This window comes from Garra rufa, chromosome 15 (assembly GCF_049309525.1).
Source record: "Garra rufa chromosome 15, GarRuf1.0, whole genome shotgun sequence".
Taxonomy (NCBI): domain Eukaryota; kingdom Metazoa; phylum Chordata; class Actinopteri; order Cypriniformes; family Cyprinidae; genus Garra; species Garra rufa.
In genome coordinates this window covers 32,113,248-32,134,134 of record NC_133375.1, presented here as the reverse complement: position 1 = coordinate 32,134,134, position 20,887 = coordinate 32,113,248, and the positions used below count along the sequence as shown (strand labels likewise).

At 36.8% G+C, this 20,887-nt stretch overlaps 1 protein-coding gene across 2 annotated transcripts in view; it reads left to right on the top strand.

Annotated features, from left to right (window-relative positions):
* The window catches only part of abl2 (c-abl oncogene 2, non-receptor tyrosine kinase), a 42,904-nt gene that overhangs the window by 16,245 nt on the left and 5,772 nt on the right, over nt 1-20,887 (top strand). The window contains exons 1-10 of one of the 2 annotated variants that reach the window (XM_073818693.1): nt 9,867-10,033; nt 11,673-11,837; nt 14,658-14,953; nt 15,039-15,311; nt 15,526-15,610; nt 16,949-17,126; nt 17,216-17,400; nt 18,283-18,435; nt 19,071-19,160; nt 19,825-19,986. In XM_073818693.1, the coding sequence (XP_073674794.1) occupies nt 9,931-10,033; nt 11,673-11,837; nt 14,658-14,953; nt 15,039-15,311; nt 15,526-15,610; nt 16,949-17,126; nt 17,216-17,400; nt 18,283-18,435; nt 19,071-19,160; nt 19,825-19,986 (1,690 nt within the window). In that variant the 5' untranslated portion in view covers nt 9,867-9,930. Of the gene's footprint in view, nt 1-9,866; nt 10,034-11,672; nt 11,838-14,657; nt 14,954-15,038; nt 15,312-15,525; nt 15,611-16,948; nt 17,127-17,215; nt 17,401-18,282; nt 18,436-19,070; nt 19,161-19,824; nt 19,987-20,887 lie in introns of those variants that run through there. The other variant, XM_073818692.1, reaches the window with a different exon arrangement.

Here is a 20,887-nt window from a genome sequence, read left to right as displayed (position 1 = left end):
AATATTTTAAAATTGTACTGTTTTTGCTGTATTTGGATCAAATAAAAGCCGGCTTGGTGAGCAGAAGAGATTTTCTAAAATACATTAAAAACTTACTGTTCAAAAACTTTTGACTGGTAGTGTAGTTTTAGATAATATAATATAATATAATATTATTTAATGTTTATTTAATAAATTATGGTGATTAATATAGTTTATTATTTGTTTAATATAAATCGTTATCGAACCATTTAGGCTTCCTCTGAAAGGTCTGTGTAAACAGACTTTAGAAATTATCTGTTCATATGGCACTAGAATTGCATTCTTTTTCAGAGATTTCTTCCTCATAGGAACTAAAAGTACAATTTATTGGCTGTTAAGAGCTGGATGGGGAATTGTTAAATTCATTACTATTAGGGCTGGGCGATTAATCGAAAAATAATCGGAATCGACATTCAGAACCTATAATCGTTAAAATTTTTCCAGGAAGATTATTTCAATTACTTTCCCTTTAAAAAACACTAGCGCTCCGTTCCGTTATTCCGCCGACATGACGATGGAGAGCTTAAACAGTATTTATACAGTAAAAAGTATTTACAGGATATACAAGGGTAATTTTATTTAGAGGAGATACTGCTTATTTTCTACTTTTAATATGAAAAACATTGAAAATTATTTATTTTGTTTCCAATAGTGCAAGTTATTTATTTTCACTAATTTAAGAAAAATGTGACTTTTCGTTTTAAGCAATGCTTGCTTTAATTTCAGTTGTTCAACACTGATGTTCAATTAATAATCATAGATCGTAGATAGTGTGTTTCCTTCAATTATTTTAAAATCAAGTAATGCACCCTTCATCCAAAAATCTCTCGCTTGTAATATGTGAACATATTTACTGTACAAAACTTGTCAGTGAACTATGAGGGCAAAAAAATAAATATTATATAAATATAATTAAATATAATTTTATTAATAAATAAAATAATCGTTCATTAATCGTAATCGGGTTAAAATGTTCAATTAATCGAGATTTTGATTCTAAGCCAAATTGCCCAGCCCTAATTACTATTCCTATCCCTGTTGTTGACACATTCAGCTAATTGCGTGTGCTAATTTCTCAAGTTCCCTCTTTGTATCGTTGCTTGTATTCATCAGACTGTCTGTTGGCCTGTAATACAGCACTAGTCTTTTCAACTGGAGAGCCATTTACTGGAAAGGAGGAAGAGACTTGAGTGAGAGGGGAGACAACTGTGCAATTGTTGTTGCTGAGCACTTATGTTAGATCCTCATTATTGTGAATGAACAGGATCCGTCCTTCTGTTTATATGGGCCCATTGTTTGAGGAATCATTGTTCGGTGGTTCCTTTGTGCACGTACATAGTGTAATTATTCTGGGGGTATTTATGGCCAGATAGTTTTGTTTTGCACTGGATCTAAAAATAGGCCTCGTCCTGCACAAAAGGCATGGCTTCTGCTGTGATGTGCTGAGCGCTTTCAGATAAACAGGTGAGCCTTGTGACAGCACTTCACCAGCACACTGGAGTGTTATGGAGGTTCTTGCCTCACGCCTCTGAAAGCTGACATGTGGTGTGTACAGTAACATTACTCTGTTTTGCATTATTTATTATTTTTGGAAACTCAGAAATGAGTATTAGTTTGTTTCACGGAAACTACTGTCTGTCTATCCATACTTAGGCTGTGAATGCAGACAATTAGCACCCCGATGGGAGACTTGGCACCAATATGTCTACCTGCTGACTTACATATGCTCTACTCTTCTTATCTCTCCGTCTTCTAGCATTTACAGTCTGGGGCCAGTTGCATAAACGTAGCCTCTATGTTAAGACAGTATGTTAAGAATTAGTTTGACCAAACTAATAGTTACCCAAGGGGTACTCAGTCTTACTTTCTGAATTCAACTTAGACTTATCATTGTTTCCATGTAACCAAATTTTAAAATTTATGACCAATCTGACCAGGAAAAAAAATTGCTGACTAATTTTTAAGACTAGTCTAATCCTTTTATGAAAGTGGCCCCTGTTACAAGAAGTTCTTCAGTTCTGAAGAAAACTCTGAAGTATAAGGGAACGTGTTTGTACTTGAGCTCAGCCGTCTCCTGTGAGCTGCTGTTGCTGTTGGTTGTAATTTCCTGCATGACTGATATACTTGTCTAATTGCAGTATAATGTTAGGGGCCTGTCCTTGTAGCTTGGAAATTGTAGAGCTAGTGACGGGCAGGTGAGGTGTCTGGTTTATTGGATTTTGGGGAGAAGTTGAGACAATTGACCCATTGTTATACCCTGCCTCCTCTTTATGTTATTGTTTCTCAAAGTGGTATAATTGTTCTTAAATGGGGTTAAAGTGGGGTTGTTGTTTATTTTTTGGTATATCGGCCAATATTACATATTTGATTGCATGCTCATTTTTCTGATTTTAAAGTTTAAATTAGCTTTCTATTATCTAATGTTGAAAGTTAATCTTTCAAACCAATAATAATTAAATAACACTGTTTATATTTTTAAATATTTCAGTTATCCGTTTGTCATATTGAAAATAAAAATGACCCCATGATTTGCACACCCTCAAGCCATCCTAGGTGTATATGGCTTTTTTTTTCTTTCAGAGGAATACAATCAGAGTTATATTAAAAATTTTCCTGGCTCTTCAGTGCTTTATAATGGAAGTGAATGGGTGTTTTGATTTTGAAGTCCAATAAAATGCATACATCCATCATAAAAAGTACTCCACACTAGAGGTCTTCACAGGCCCACTTGGACATGGGCTGGGTTCAGTATTAGCGGCCTCGAGTAGGGCTGCTCGATTTTGGCAAAAATCATAATCATGATTATTTTGGTCATTATTGTAATCACGATTATTTAACGCGATTATGACTGGGTCCAAAACTTTTTTATTAGTGATTAATTTAATGATAGCAATACAGCAGAAAAAAAGATAAAAAAAAACAGTTAAAAAAATGTATGCAAGTCTACTACAGAAATTGAATGTAATTATTTGAATGTAAAATAAAACAGTGTCTTCACTGTAATAGTTAAACATGCGTTGTTTCCTATTAAAACTACAAAAGTCCTTCATTAAAGAGCAGTGAGTGATTTTTCTCTTTGTATTTTTACGTTTTATTAATATTAAGCACAGAGACTGCAGAAGGAATGTTATTTGTTGCTGCTTTAAGTGCCACACGGATCCAATATACTGTTACACACGCATTTTCATTCTTAACCGTTTATGATCATTTAAGACATAACTGACAAGGGTTTACATAAATAATCACCAAGTGCCTCATTTTAAAATATTTTTGCATGTATTTACCGTTTAGGCACACACTTTGAGCTAAAAGATAACAGAAATCAGAAATAGGTAGGCAGAAATCGAAATCAATTTTCGATTATTTGCACAGCCCTAGCCTCGAGTCTCGGGTAATTCCAATAAATGTGCTTTTTCTGAATGGAAAGTTCATGTTAAGTTCATTTTTGAGAAATGCACTTAGACAAGGAAAATCCCCTTGCTTCTTATTCTGCGTGTTCATGCAGGGCTTTCTTTTCTTTGTCCCTTCACTAGAGATGAGGTAAATAACGTTGCACACAACACCAGCGAATCCATGATTTATTAGGCTGTTGATTTAATTTTTATCGAAATATTACGTTTATTTTTCAAATCCACTGGTCACAATTGAAAGCCGAAGTCAGGAATAACACGTATCCATCAGGCAGGCAGAACTGTAAAGTAGGCTAAAAATAAATAAGTAAAAAATTAATGAAAGTAGAAGCAGCCGCCAAATCAGTCAGCAAGACACTGATTTTTCCTGACTGCAGGGCTGCACACGGCGATGCTGTTTACGTTCGCGTCCAGTCGGGCTTGAAAATGGCCTAAATGCCATCGGGTCGGTTTTGACTTGGGTCTAATTTCATCGGGTCGGTCTCTGGTTGGGTTTTTCTTTAAAAAAATTAATTTATGCATGTTATGCACGTTGCTACCAGAGCCATGTGAAGGACTTTTTTCATGAATGGATGCACTTTATTGGACTTAAAATTCTGAACACCTATTCACTGCCATTATAAAGCTTGGAAAAGCCAGGACATTTTTAAACTGTCATATGAGCATTTACCAGAGAGGCATTTCAGCAAATGACGTAGGGTACAGGCGTAGCATAAGCTGCACTTTTTATGATGGATGGATGCACTTTATTTGACTTCAAAATATCAACACCCATTCACTGCAATTGTAAAGCTTGGAAGAGTCAGGACTTTTTTTAACTGTCGTACACACGTTCACGAGAATGTGGTGTTCCAACAGATGACATAGGATATAAACGTAGCATAAGCTACTGGAGCCATGTGGAGTACTTTTTATGATGGATGGATGCACTTTATTGGACTTCAAAATCTGAACACCCATTCACTGCCATTATAAAGCTTGGAAGCGCCAGAACATTTATTTAACTGTCGTGTGCACGTTCATGAGAGAGTGGTGTTCCAGTGAATGACGTAGGATATAGGTGTAGCATAAGTTACTAGAGCCGTGTGGAGTACTTTCTATGATGGATGGATGCGTTTTATTGGACTTCAAAATCTGAACACCCATTCACTTACATTATAAGTGGAAGAGCCAGGACATTTTTTTTTTTTTTTTTTTCGAATGTCGTACACAGGTTCATGGGAGAGTGGCATTCCAGTGGATGACGTAGGATATAGGCGTAGCATAAGCTACTGGAGCCATGTGGAGTACTTTTTATTATGGATGGATGCACTTTATTGGACTTCAAAATCTGAACACCCATTCACTGCCATTATAAAGCTTGTAAAAGCCAGGACATTTTTTAATGTAACTGTTTGTATTTGTCTGAAATCAGAAAGTCATAAACACCCAGGATGGCTTGAGAGTGAGTAAATCATGGGGTAATTTCATTTTTGGATGAACTATCCCTTTAACCTGGACTTGGTGTTGAAACTCAGTGTGCAGTTTGAAGTTATATTGATCATAAAACAATAGATGTTTAATGGCTTTTCAGATCGAGATGTTCTGTTCATAAGCCATGTTGGTCGAGAGCAGCCCCAGAGTACAGAGGTGCTGGTGCAGCTGCTGTAAGCTTGGCCTAAGCCCAGCACAACAGCTGCGCTAGACTCCCATCAGGACAAGGCCGTGCAGGTCAGTCCATTCATTATGGCCATTCACACCGCACACACACTTCTCCCTCAGCTGTCTTACAGCGAAGCTCCTGCACACAAAGACACACACAGAAAGCACACGTGTGCTGAGGAGCACACTCAGGACAAACATATGTGGCCACGCGACGTGCCCGACGCTGCTCAACTGCTAGATCAGTCAGAAGTGTTGCATGAGAGTGAGCAGTGTTTGTGAATGTACTGGAACAGAGCTTCACATTGTGATTTATCGATCAGTCTGTCTATCTGTGGTTTGCCTGTTGTTCTGTCTTTTATTCTATCTGTCTGCACTTCTGTCAGTCTATCTGTTCTGTCTATCATTCTGTCTGTCTGTCTATTGGTCTGTCTGTGTATCTATCTTTCTATCATTTTATATATCATTCAGACATTATGTCTGTCTATCTGTCGTTCTGATGGTTAAACTATCGTTTCATCTGTCTATCGTTCTATCGGTTAAACTATTGTTCTGTCTATCGTTCTATCTGTCTATCTATGTATCGTTCTGTCATTTTATCTATCTAGCATTCTGTCATTTTATCTATCTATCATTCTATCTATCTATCGTTCTATCTATCTATCGTTCTATCGTTCTATGTATCGTTCTGTCGTTTTATCTATCTAGCATTCTGTCGTTTTATCTGTCTATCGTTCTGTCGGTTAAACTTTTGTTTCATCTATCTATCTATCTATCTATCTATCTATCTATCTATCTATCTATCTATCTATCTATCTATCTATCTATCTATCTATCTATCTATCTATCTATCGTTCTATCGTTCTATCTATCGTTCTATCGTTCTATCTATCGTTCTATCTATCGTTCTATCATTCTATCGTTCTATCATTCTATCGTTCTATCATTCTATCGTTCTATGTATCATTCTGTCGTTTTATCTATCTAGTAGTGTTGGGCGATATGCTCAATTTTCATATCGCCCTATCGTCAGCCTGAGAGATCGCCGATACACGATACTATCGTGCTAATTTAATTAATTATCTATGTACTAAATTCCTTATTCGTTTTGTAAAGGTAGACTTTCTTTTGGCATAAGATTAAGTTGTGCGTGTACAGAGCGCTATCTGCCGGAGTTGTTCAAGTTACTTTCGGTTTCATTCTCTGCTATCGTCAGTGAGTGTTGTAAATGTGCGTGCCAGAATGTAAATGAATGAATCTTTCTTTACCCGTCATATTGCAAGTATGTTACCGCTGTATGTCTGACCGTTGTCATCAGGTGATGTTGTAGTTCAGTTCATATTGAATGCGGAGAAGTGATGCGCGTGTAATTCACGTGCGTATTTTTAGCGCCATCTGATCGCATCGTAATTCTAATTAACGCCTATAGACGTTACTGAGATGAATGTTTATGTTTACTATATACAGACTGATTATGATACATCGTAATTAATTCAGCCTGAACCAGGTTTTACTACCTCTGTTATCCTAATGACTGCAATGCTAATATAATATAACACTCCCTTTAGAATCTATCCCCATACTGTATGATGAAAATCTCCCATTTTCACTGCACGAGGTGCGTTAAGGCGCTGTGGCCTCTCTATGCGTGTGTTTATACCGCGGCAAGTTTCTGAAGCATCCTAGAACAGACTCTCTGTGCTGCATTGCTAAAGTTAAGTTCTTTGTTGACGGATAAAAATAATAATCGTCTAACTATCGTCAAAGGCATCAGCAACAGGCGATATCTCTGACTATCGTCGATACACGATACTATCGTCTATCGGCACAACCCTACTATCTAGCATTCTGTCGTTTTATCTGTCTATCGTTCTGTCGGTTAAACTTTTGTTCTATCTATCTATCTAGCGTTCTATCGTTCTATCTAGCGTTCTATCTAGCGTTCTGTCATTTTATCTGTCTAGCGTTCTGTCTTTTTATCTGTCTAGCGTTCTGTCTTTTTATCTGTCTAGCGTTCTGTCGGTTAAACTTTTGTTCTATCTATCTATCTATCTATCTAGCGTTCTATCGTTCTATCTAGCGTTCTATCTAGCGTTCTGTCATTTTATCTGTCTAGCGTTCTGTCTTTTTATCTGTCTAGCGTTCTCTCTTTTTATCTGTCTAGCGTTCTGTCTTTTTATCTGTCTAGCGTTCTGTCGGTTAAACTATCGTTTCATCTGTCTCGTTCTGTCGGTTAAACTATCTATCTATCTATCGTTCTATCTATCTATCGTTCTATCTATCTATCGTTCTGTCGGTTAAACTATCGTTTCATCTGTCTATCGTTCTATCGGTTAAACTATTGTTCTGTCTATCGTTCTATCTGTCTATCTATGTATCGTTCTGTCATTTTATCTATCTAGCATTCTGTCATTTTATCTATCTATCATTCTATCTATCTATCGTTCTATCTATCTATCGTTCTATCGTTCTATGTATCGTTCTGTCGTTTTATCTGTCTATCGTTCTGTCGGTTAAACTTTTGTTTCATCTATCTATCTATCGTTCTATCTATCGTTCTATCATTCTATCGTTCTATGTATCATTCTGTCGTTTTATCTATCTAGCATTCTGTCGTTTTATCTGTCTATCATTCTGTCGGTTAAACTTTTGTTCTATCTATCTATCTAGCGTTCTATCGTTCTATCTAGCGTTCTATCTAGCGTTCTGTCATTTTATCTGTCTAGCGTTCTGTCTTTTTATCTGTCTAGCGTTCTCTCTTTTTATCTGTCTAGCGTTCTGTCTTTTTATCTGTCTAGCGTTCTGTCGGTTAAACTATCGTTTCATCTGTCTCGTTCTGTCGGTTAAACTATCTATCTATCTATCGTTCTATCTATCGTTCTATCTATCTATCGTTCTATCTATCGTTCTGTCGGTTAAACTATCGTTTCATCTGTCTCGTTCTGTCGGTTAAACTATCTATCTATCGTTCTATCTATCATTCTATCTATCTATCGTTCTATCTATCTGTCGTTCTATCTATCTATCGTTCTATCTGTCTATCGTTCTATCTCGTTCTGTCGGTTAAACTATTGTTCTATCTATCGTTCTATCTATGTATCGTTCTGCTGTTTTATCTATCTTTCTAGCGTTCTGTCGGTTAAACTATTGTTCTATCTGTCTATCGTTCTATCTATCTATGTATCGTTCTGTCGTTTTATCTATCTAGTGCTCTGTCGGGTAAACTATCTTATCTATCTTATCTTATCTATCTTATCTATATTGTGATCATTTTGACTTGATGGTGGTCTTGTCCAATAGATGGCCTATTTTAAGTTGTTAACATAAGACTTGTATTTCCATGTCATCTAGTCTGTTGAGGTCATGTGTGCCGATGTCTTAAAGAGATTATTTCCCTTAATGCTGGGTGCAACTGAATAACTGAGCGTCCCATCATAATACATTTTACATGTTGCTCTGAAACTCAGGGGTACATTTAATGTGGCACAGGCATTTTGTACTAGCATTTCCACACCTCCATGCTTTTCCAGCCTCTCCCAAGAGGATGTTGGGCAGGCAGCACACATGGTGTAAATATGAAACCATCTGCTCGTTCCTACCCCCTTCTAAAGCCAAAGGGCCCCCCACACGCCTCCCCTCACTAGACATCCAATAAAAGCACCCTCAAAACTCCACTCGTCCTATATCTCACATGAGCGCATGTGGACATTTCTTACTCAGGGCAGTTGGCATGGAGGCCCACAATCAAGTCTAACTGGCATTCCGGCTGCGGGGTTGGAAACTCTGAGTTCTGAGCTGCACCGGAGACTCTGAAATGATTCAACCAAGAGGAGCGCTTCAGATTTTCAGCTCACTGTTGTAGTTTGAATTCAACTCGTAGTCTGAGGATAAGGGGCTAAAGTGGTTTAGCCTTTATACTGAAACTGGGATCATGTACTGGGAGCTGTGGATCAGTCAGCTGACTAGGACTGGGAAACACTGCATGCTAGTCAGGAATAAAGGTAGGGCTGTATGTATCCGTGTGCATGTGTGTCTGTGTGTGGCAAAGTCAGGTTTGCCACATATGCCTTGACTGTCTCAGCTGCGTGTTCTTGCAAGTTTATTGAGTTATGTAAGACCAGGCAGATGATCAGTCTTTGTTTTGTCTTAGCTACGTTGTGTCTTTTATTCATAATGATTGGATTGTTTCGATTTGGAATTGTTGAACCATTGATTTAGATTTTGCTGTTTAGGGTTATTGATTTATGTTATCCCATCTGTTGTAGTTATTATCCGTCATGATGGACTTTTTGTTGCTGATGATTTTGTGATGCATGAATAATAATTTGACTCTTGCTCCTTCCATGGATTCAACATTTGAAGAAAGCATGTTAACCTTGCTATTCTTTCATGTACCTTGGAATGTGAATGCATTAATCATACATAATTCATAATGTGATTCAGCCACAGCAATTGTGTAAAGGTAAACCCAATGTAGCCTAATCTCCGAGCCAGGATTTGTTTCATAACGATCAGTGAAGGGAGTTTTTGATGCCTTTTCCCTTGTAACTCCTCCAACGTTTTGTCCTGCCACACTTTTTCCCTAAGGAAAGGGGCAGCTGCCCAGACATGCTTAGCGCATGTGTGTGTGTTTGTGGCTGGTTGACAGCTGTAGAGGAAGACCAGCAGACGCAGGCATGCTGAAGGCGTGGAGACTCTCCCACACCATTTTTCCAACCTCAAAGCCGTTTCATGCTCCTCCTCTCCTTAAGAAGTTGCTTAAGGATCAAACCCTCTCAGACAGAAGCAGAACTCTGAACACATCAGGTCTGTGTTTTATTACACGTGAGATCAAAGAGTAATCTAGCGCTGCTAGATTATGCCACTGAGGACCCTGCCGTCCAGCAGCAGTTTTGAAGAAGAGAGGGTCAGGCTGACCAACCTGTCTACCCCACAGGATGTGGACCACTATTGCTTCGCAGGTAGACAGCGCTGTAACGGTGCCTTGAGTGGCAATGAGTTTTTGTGGAGGATTTCAGGTCGAGGGATGTGTATCTGTTGCTTTTTGTAAGGTCAATGTGGAAGCTGTTACTAAGTCAAATGTTTCCAGTGGTCATCTGCTTTTCATAATTGAAGGGTTTGGACATTCTTTGGAGTTTTTTTTAAAAGCGTTTTTTTTTTTTTTTTTTAAAAGCAACAATTCGGTCAATACTTAATGTCAACAGTAAAATGAGAATATGTGCATGTAGTTTATTTAATGTCTTCTGCTCACCGAGCCTGCATTTATTTGATCCAAAGTACAGCACAAAGAGTACAATTCTGAAATATTTTTACAATTTAAAATGACTGTTTTCTATTTGAATATATTTCAAAATGTCATTTATTCCTCTGATTTCTTTCTCTTTTTTTTAATTTTAGCATTATTACTTCAGTCATATGATGCTTCAGAAATCATTCTAATATTCTGATTTGCTGCTTACATTTTTTTTTCAGGTTTCTTTGATGAATAGAAAGTTCAGAAGAACAGCATTTATCTAAAACAGGAGTCTTTTGTGACGTTATAAATGTCTTTATCATCACTTCTGATCAATTTAAAGCATCTTTGCTAAATAAAAGTATTTCTTTCCCCCAAAACAAAACAAACAGACTCCAGGCTTATCAATGGTATATAGTGTATAATGTTACAGAAGCAGATGTGGATCTTTGGAACTTTCTATTCATCAAAGAATCCTGAAAAAAAATCTACTTAACTGTTTTAAATATTGATAATAATAATATAAATGTTTCTTGAACAGAAAATCAGCATATTAGAATGATTTCTGAAGGATTATGTGACACTGAAGACTGGAGTAATGATGCTGAAAATTTAGCTTTGATCACAGGAATAAATTACATAACATACATCAAAATTGTACTGTTTTGCTGTACTTTGGATCAAATAAATGCAGGCTTGGTGAGCAGAAGAGACTTCTTTAAAAGCATTAAAAATCCCACTGTTCAAAATCTTTAGACTGGTGTTACAAAATATCTTTTGCAAAATATTTACATTTTCGACTTACAATTCTTATATTTGAATGTACCCTTTGGTTTATATTACTGTATATTTTACAATATTTGTAAAAAATACTAATAATTGTTGTTAATAATATGTATGTATGTTTAAAAAAAAAAATACAGATAAACTTTCTCTGAAAATGATTTATGTGCATTTCAATAATTATTGATTTCATTGACCAAATTAATACGTTTGTTTTAAAATAATGATTTATTGTTTCATAGTCTTCATAATATTGTTTGCACGAATGGTTCGTAAAGAGATCATTAAGTGTTTACGGAGGTATGACGTTGGAAGCAAAGTGATTTCATTTTGAATCGCCCTCTTTTCATTTCATTTTGCATCAGATGTTTGCAGTTTCTTTATTTCTCTTCTTCCTCCCCACCTTGACGTTAACATGTTCGTCAACTCCTGAAATTCCTCCCCTCTTATACTGACTCATTTTGCCCTTCCCAAAGGCCTAGTTTCATTTGAGATGTCATATGCTCCTAATCAACAAATGTTTATGTTTTCTGTTACTCATATAGCATTTATATTTAATATTTTTCTCTCTTTCTTCCTGACAGAGGCACTGCACAGGCCGTTTGGACTGGACTCGACATCACTGACGGAGGCGGTGCGCTGGAGCTCGAAAGAGAATCTGCTGGGCGCTGCGGAGAGCGACCCCAACCTCTTCGTTGCGCTTTACGACTTTGTTGCCAGTGGTGACAACACACTGAGCATCACAAAAGGTATGATCATGGGACGTGAGAGGTTGCGCAACATACCGTGCTTAGTTTCTCTGAACACTTGTACACTTTGATCTCCACCTCTTGTACACAGATGACAAACCACATTACATTGGTAGAGTAAACTCAAATGTTACCTAAGAGCACTTTTAATACCTGGAACAAAGCCAGCGAGTGTTTTCACAAAGACTTAGTTATTGATAACTTCCTCCCTTTTTATAACAAGGACGCCATGCGGTTACCTTTCCTCTTCCTTCCATCGTTCTCTTTCCTCTTTACTTCAGAACTTGTTGTTCCCAGCAGCAGTTTTAGGATCAAAGAACTGAGTTAAAAATTGAAACATTGAGTTGAGGAGTATAAACACATGGGCATCAACCTGAGCCATATGCGTGAACAGCTCTTTCCAGCGTGTTGGAAAAGACATTGGGACATGAGTCAGGCGCTTCTATGCTCAGATGCTCCATGCTAAACAGCTACTGGTAACGCTAATACCCATTTTGAAGTGTAATCCCGTCAGCTGGGTGAAAAGCAGGTGGGTAAACACAGACTAGCCTAACAGGAGAGACTTCAGAGAGAGGGTGTTAGCAGTCTGCACTTTCCCTCTGAAGTACCCGCTAATGGCCGGTAATGTAATGTCGTCTGGTTGGCACTGATGCGCCAGTCTCTTCTTGTCTTGTCATGAGGGCCTTGTTGCCGCGCCAGTGTCGATTTAGGATTTGCAAAAAAGCTATTGGTGTCTGAAAGCCAGCGGGGATGAACAGTTTCCCTGGCAGAAGGAAAGCACCCTCTACTGGACCTATGTTTGAATAAAGGGTTAGTTCATCCAGAAATGAAAATTCTGTCATTAATTACTCACCCTCATCTTGTTTCAAACATGTAAGACCTTCTTTCATCTTCGGAACACAATTAGAGACGAAAATGTGGAATAAAGTCGCTATTTTTGTTTTCTTTGCACAAAAAAAGTATTCTTGTAGCTTTGTAAAATTACAGTTGAACCACTGATGTTACATGGATTATCTTGATGCTTTTCTGGGCCTTGAACGTGGTAGGACACTTGCTGTCTATGGGACGGTCAGAGACCTCTTAGATTTCATCAAATATATCTTAAATCGTGTTCCGAAGATGAACAAAGGTCTTACAGGTTTGGAACAAAATGAGGATGAGAAATTAATAACAGAATTTTCATTTTTGGGTGAACTAACCCTTTAAAGAAAGGAGAAGGAAGAGGAGGAAATGAACTAAAATGTACTATTTAAACTGTCATTCAGAAGTTTGGGGGTAAATGTATTAATTTATTTTTAAGCAAGGATGCATTAAAATGTTTAGAAGTGACCTTGAAATGTCAGTATGTTACAAAAGTATTCTAGATTTCTATTTAAAATAAATTATTTTGACCTTTTGATTCATCAAATAATACTGAAAATCGTATTGTGGTCTCCACAAAAATATAAAAATTCAGCGTTGCATCACACATTTTAAAATATAGTGAAATGTAAAGTTATTTTAAATTGTAAAAATGTTATAAACAATATTACTGTTTTTACTGTTTCATTGTATTAGTTTCTTTTAATTAAATAAGTGTAGTCTTGGTGAGCATGAGAAACTTAAATTAAAAATCATTTAAAATCTTAAAATGATCCTAAAAATTTTACCAACCTTTTTTTAACAGTAGTGTATAAGAATACAAATAAATTGACGTACATTTATTTATTTTTCGGTCAAAGTTCAGCAAAAGAAATGCATAAAGATGTTAAAAGAGGCCTCATTTTTTATTTGGTAATTGTTTTTGACTACACAGAGATTGAACACTCTGGAGAGAGGGTTTGGAGCGTTCTTTTTTCCAACAGCTTGATGGAGCACTGCTTAATGGAACAGAACACAGGGCTCTTGAGATCTTTTCAAAAGTGCTTTTTGGAGGCAGATCTTGTAAAAAATATACTATTTTTAAATTCCATGGCGTATTAATAATGTGACGTTCATGGAGCGTGATGCAGCTGCCAAAGATGTCTGTGGAACACATGCATTTGCAGAAATTAAAAAACAGTGCAGTACCTCGAATACTTGGTTAATATATTTTTCAGTGTCATGATTGTCACTTCCCCCCCTCCATTCTCAGGTGTCTTCAGGATTTGTTCAGATCTCAGAACTCTTATATGTGACCATGGACCTCAAAACAAGTCATTAGGGTCAATTGTGAAATTGAGAGGGTTTTCATTGATGTATGGTTTGTTAGGATAAGACAATATTTGGCCAATAAACATCTATTTAAAAATCTAGAATTTGAAGGTGCAAAAAAAATCTAAATATGGAGAAAATTGTCTTTAAAGTTGTCCAAATGAAGTTCTTAGCAATGCATATTACTAATCAAAAATTAAGTTTTGATATATTTACAGTAGGAAATGTATAAATATCTTCATTGAACATGATCTTTATTTAATATCCTCATTTTTGGCTATTGCTACGAATATACTGTGCTAAATACTGTGCTCCAGGGTCACATATAAGCTTATGGGGTGAAAACCTAATGGACAAGTTCAAACTGATTTTATTTCTGAAATAATACTGCAGGATCTATAAAGTTACTGACGTAAATGTGCACTTTGCTCTCTGAAAGAACTGATCTGTTTTTGTAGCTGAACGATGGACTTGTTATAGCTTGCCTTTCTAATCTCTCATTCCATTCCATTTAAGTGAGATGCATTGGTATGAATAACAAGGGTTTACGTTGCTGAATGATTAGACATTGTGCACAAAAATAAGAAAAAAAAAATTGAATATCAAGTGGTTGCTGTTTACAGTGTACTGTTATTTTTTACATTTCAGGAGAGAAGCTGCGAGTGTTGGGGTACAACCAGAATGGCGAGTGGAGTGAAGTCCGTTCGAAGAACGGCCAGGGTTGGGTACCCAGTAACTACATTACCCCCGTGAACAGTCTGGAAAAGCACAGCTGGTATCATGGACCCGTGTCCCGCAGTGCTGCTGAGTACCTGCTCAGCAGCCTGATCAACGGCAGCTTCCTAGTGAGGGAGAGTGAGAGCAGCCCTGGCCAGCTCTCCATCTCACTTCGCTATGAGGGACGGGTCTATCACTACCGGATCAACACCGCCTCTGACGGAAAGGTTGGGCTGAAAACAACAACGGCTTTCACTTTAATAGTAAAGTGCCTTTTCTTGTGACTTTAAAGTTGGTCTCCTTCTGTCCCAGGTCTACGTAACAGCTGAAAGTCGTTTCAGCACATTAGCTGAGCTGGTTCATCATCATTCCACAGTGGCGGATGGTCTGGTAACCACATTACACTATCCCGCTCCAAAATGCAACAAGCCAACCGTCTATGGCGTCTCCCCCATCCACGACAAGTGGGAGATGGAGCGCACCGACATCACCATGAAGCACAAGTTGGGCGGAGGCCAGTATGGAGAGGTGTACGTCGGAGTTTGGAAAAAGTACAACCTCACTGTAGCTGTAAAAACACTAAAGGTTTGTGTTTTGTGCATATCTGCTGCTATTTCAAGATTTTCCCTTATTTCATTGGTTTTTATTGCGTTGAACTTTTTATGTGGCAGTGTGTGCCACCAAGTGGCTGTTCGTTTTATTGCAGTCTTTGTAGCACTGTTTTTGTAGTTGTTTTGCTAGTTATGTATTTATATTCCATATTCCATCCATATTTATGTTATAATACTTTATTTCAAAGGAGGACACTATGGAGGTTGAGGAGTTTCTAAAGGAAGCAGCAGTCATGAAGGAGGTGAAACATCCCAATTTGGTACAGTTACTTGGTAAGACACTAGTTGACAAGTTGCCTGAACAACTAGCCAAATTTGAAGCTATATATGCTTTAACTGGTTTCCGTTCAATTCCGTTCCATTCAACAACAAAAAAATCAAGAAAGTATGCACTACTCTCCTGACTCCACTATATTGTCACTCCATGTCAACTTACCCAGAGGTCCCCAGTTATTGTCTGCTGTCTACTCAGACAAGTATGTTCTATGCAATTGTTTTGATAGAGGGAAACAAGATACAATTCTAATTTTAACATTGTTTCTTCTTCAGAGATTGTTCTTTAAATAAAATAAGTATCAGCTGTATATAAAGTTAACAAATTTGACTGAAAATGGGTGATATTCAACAATCTGGACATGGAGCCTCATTGAGATCCCCATATCTCTGGGACTGAATGATGTAGGGCCTTGAAATTTAAGTTTCCAAAAGAAATGTTTATTAATAACTAGAATCTAAAATCATATTGTGGTATTTTTAATACTTTTGAGTTATAGGCATGCAAACTTTGGAAAAAGAGTAATTATGGCACTCAGACAGGTTCAATGTTCAGTGCAGTTGTCTTGACAAAAGGAAACAAGATACATCTCTAGTGTCAACATTATTTGTTCTTCAGACATTCATTCATCTTTAAAAGAAAAGATTATTAAAGAATGTTTTTGCAAACCACTGATTGAAATGTGTACATTTTAGCAATTTACTCCTGGAGCCATATTAAATATCCAATATCTCTGAAAATGAACCATATAGGGTCTTAAAAATAAAGATACCAAAAGGAAAGTTTGTTAAGACCCAATGTCTAAAAGGACATTAATATATCTTTAATACTTCTTGAGTTATTGGCATGCAAACTTCTGAGAAAAACTTGAAAAGTGCTGTTTCCCCATTTTTGAATTGGCACGTAATGCAACAAAGAGGGCTAAAGTCTACAGATTTTACAGACCTACCAATCTCTGTGGAAAAATAACATAATGATGCTGCCATCTTTCTAAAGTCATTTTTACACCCCTTTTATTTGACTCTGAATCTCAGATTAAAATTGCCATTTTGACTCTCCCTTTACAAAATAGTGGATTACTCAGTAAATATTAATCCATGACATTTAATATTTTGTCTTTCATCACTATACTGTACATGTCTATCTTTCTTAAGAATAAATATTAGCAAAATCAAAAATTTGAGCCGGGGAAGTTTTTGAAATTTGGTTAATTTGACACGGAATGACCCTATAGAAATCTAGGGTTTCATTCACATAACAAGCAACAATTATTTGTTTTTACCAAATTATGTTCTTAGATTTGTCACAAATTGATCATTTTTGATGCCCCTTTCTAGGTGTGTGTACATTGGAGCCTCCATTCTACATAGTGACTGAGTACATGCCACACGGGAACCTGCTGGACTATCTGCGTGAGTGTGACAGGGAGCAGGTGAATGCTGTGGTTTTGCTCTACATGGCTACTCAGATCTCCTCTGCCATGGAGTACCTGGAGAAGAAGAACTTCATCCACAGGTGAGCATAGCTCTTCAAACATCAATAGACTTCAGGAGTTCTTATTGGTTACATAGAGTTAACTCCATCTTCTTCATTTTTTTTCTCAGGGACCTGGCTGCTCGTAATTGTCTGGTTGGCGAGAATCACGTGGTCAAGGTGGCTGATTTCGGACTGAGCCGGCTAATGACAGGCGACACCTATACCGCTCATGCAGGCGCCAAATTCCCCATCAAATGGACAGCACCAGAGAGTTTGGCCTATAACACCTTCTCCATCAAGTCAGATGTGTGGGGTCAGTTACTAACTTAATTTGATCAGAAGGATTAGGGATGCACCGATCATGATTTTTCATGGCCGATTCCGATACCGATTTTTTACAAGCAAGCTGGCCGATTCCGATACCGATTTCCGATTTTTTTCAAAAACAAGAAGTTATGCAAGTAAACAACATAAACAGCATGTTTATTTAGTATTTAACAGGCCAAACTGGCTTTGGCTATTGATCAATAGCATCTGACATCTGAAATGAAATAAATAAAAAAAATATTAAATTAAATACAGTTTAATAAGTAAAACATGCTTTTAGTAAAGTAAAACAGTAAGCCAACAGGCATTTTAATGTAAAATAATAATAATCATTCTTTACAGAACAGACTTTTATTTTTGGCTTTTCAAAAGTAAAGTAATGCTTGGTTTTTTTTTTTTTTTTTACAAAAAGAAGCATCTCAGCTTTGTCACAAGTGAGTCTGTTTCTTTTTTCCATCTGTCACGCGAGAAGCTGAGCTGAACAAACGTTCGCTGTCCGCGCTTGTGCAGGGCGAAGACAGGTACGCTCGCGCAACTTCAGCGAGCACAGGAAAGCGGCTGTCCTTTGCAGACATTGCAGATTGCAATCTTCACGTCCTGCTCACAGATTTCGAAAAACCTCCACACAAGTGACATGTTTCTGAATGAATCGAATGCCGCGGCCTGCGTACACACTTCCGGAAAAGAAACGGCCGGGATAAAAAGCAAAAACCGGCCGGTTTCGATTTATGGCCGGTCAACCGGTGCATCCCTAAGAAGGATTGTGTTAGAAGTCCATATATACTCTATATAGAGTTAGGTGTTGCAGCCAAAATGGTCGATTTGCTTATATAAATAAGTGACTCACTTATTTTCCCCAATTTTTCAGCATTTGGAGTTTTGCTTTGGGAGATTGCAACGTACGGCATGTCTCCATACCCTGGAATCGACCTGTCTCAGGTGTACGATCTCCTGGAGAAAGGCTACCGCATGGAGCAGCCCGAGGGCTGTCCTCCTAAAGTCTACGAGCTGATGAGAGCCTGTGAGTATCAACAGTAACTTTGATAAGGCTTTATAGCTTTTACCAAATAACATAAAGTATAATCTCATTAGTGTTTATTCAGTGTCATATGTGACCCTGGACCACAAAACCAGTCATAAGGTTAAATTTGACAAAACTGAGATTTATACATCATATGAAAGCTCAATAAATAAGCTTTCTATTGATGTATGGTTTGTTAGGATAGGACAATATTTGGCTGAGATACATCTATTTGAAATCAGAAATCTGAGGATGCAAAAAAATCAAAATACTGAGAAAATCACCTTTAAAGTTGTCCAAATTAGGTTCTTAACAATGCATTTTACTAATCAAAAATTACATTTTGATATGTTTACAGTAGGAATTTTACAAAAAATCTTCATGGAACATGAACTTCACTTAATTTCTTAATGATTTTTGGCATAAAAGAAAAATCAAAAATTTTTACCCATGCAATGTATTTTTGGCTATTGCTACAAATATACCCCAGCGACTTAAGACTGGTTTTGTGGTCCAGGGTCACATATATGTTCATGTATATGCTTTTAGCAGTGTGTAATGTTGTGAAATATTATTAATCTCTCTATTTTAATATATTTAAAATGTAAAGCCATATTTTGTTTGTGTGTTGGTAGGTTGGCAGTGGAGTCCACTGGATAGACCCTCATTTGCTGAGATTCACCAGGCCTTTGAGACCATGTTCCATGACTCAAGCATCTCAGAAGGTATTATTGCATCATCTGTTTTAGACGACAAAGGAAGCCATAAACCAAGCAGACTTTTCGTGCAGATCTTGTTTGTGACCTTGGACCACAAAACCTGGCTCAAGTAGCACGGGTATATTTGTAGCAAAAGGCAAAAATACATTGTATTGGTCAAAATGATCAATTTTTCTTTTATGCAAAAAATCATTAGGATATTAAGTAAAGATCATGTTCTATGAAGCAATTTTGTAAATTTCCTACCGTAAAAATATAACAAAACTTAATTTTTGATTAGTAATATGCATGGCTAAGATCTTCATTTGGACAATTTTAAAGGCAATTTTCTCAATATTTAGATTTTTTTGTACCCTCAGGTTCCAGATTTTCAAATAATTGTATCTCATCCAAATATTGTCCTATCCTAACAAACCATACATCAATGGGAAGCGTATTTATTCTGATGTATAAATGACTGGTTTTGTGGTCCAGGGTCACATATACTTAATCATTAAGCAGAGAAAACTTAAGGCACAATAAACAGTCTCAAACAAGTTTGCATTGAATTTAATACAGAAAATTGACTGAAATAAAGTTGAAGTTAATATTTAATGAAGATTTGACCCACAGTACTTACATGTAAAGTATAATATTAACATGCACCTTCTTTCCGCTAACTCTTCTCCAGAGGTAGCCGAAGAGCTGTGTAAAACTGCATCTAGTGGGCAAGGTGGACTCACGCACACCTTTGGCCATGATATGCCCCTCTTGCCCTCAAAGTCTCGTGGGCAGAAGAAACATTCTGAGAACAAAGAGAACATGGAGGAGGCAGGACCCCACGGCCCTGCAGGTATACAGGCCCAGCTCCGGCTCAAAAAGAAGCTCAAGAGAATGGGAGTGGTGTTCATTATCGATTAACAGCATTACATAATATATAACTCTATAAATATGTATACATAAATATAGTGTGATTATGAAAGGTCTATGTGTCATATCCTCTCTATATATAATATGTAATAAATAAAAAAGATATATATTTAATATTTATATTATTTCACTCCACACTGAAATCCTCTATGCTGTTCAAATTAACAGCAGAATCCTCATTCAGCAAACAAATAGTAGGATATGCAAATAAGTAAACAGTCAAAGAACATGTGCATATAAGTGCTCACAGTATTTGAATTACACAATGTACAAAAAGGAGTAGGCAAGCGCTTCATTCTATGTAGCACATACGTAGTTGCATAGGCCTTGTGAATCAATTTAAAGGTGTATAGGTTGATGGGCAGGATTCTTGTACAATATATATATATATATATATATATATTTAAATGTTCAAAATTTATCATAATCAGAAAAACTGACATGTTCATAAACATTCATAACAGATATTACCTCTCATGTTTTGATTATCTTTCTGTAAATACATCTGATTTCATTCTATTTCCCCCTTTTGGTGCATGTCACTAAACCCCATGTATGCACATAAGCACTTCACCAACTGCATGTGTGTATATATTTTGATTAACATTTGTTAACCTCATTAAACCATTTTTCCTGTATTGTGCAATATTGTTTTTCTAATTAAATTATTTATGCTATTTATTGAAATCGCATAAACTTTATGTAAAATAAACTGGTGGCAATGTTTATATCTATCCATTTATTTATTTTTGATTGAGATGCATCTTTTGGTCATGTTATTAAACTTTTTAAGCATGCAATAAGTTTATTTTTTTAACATTTCT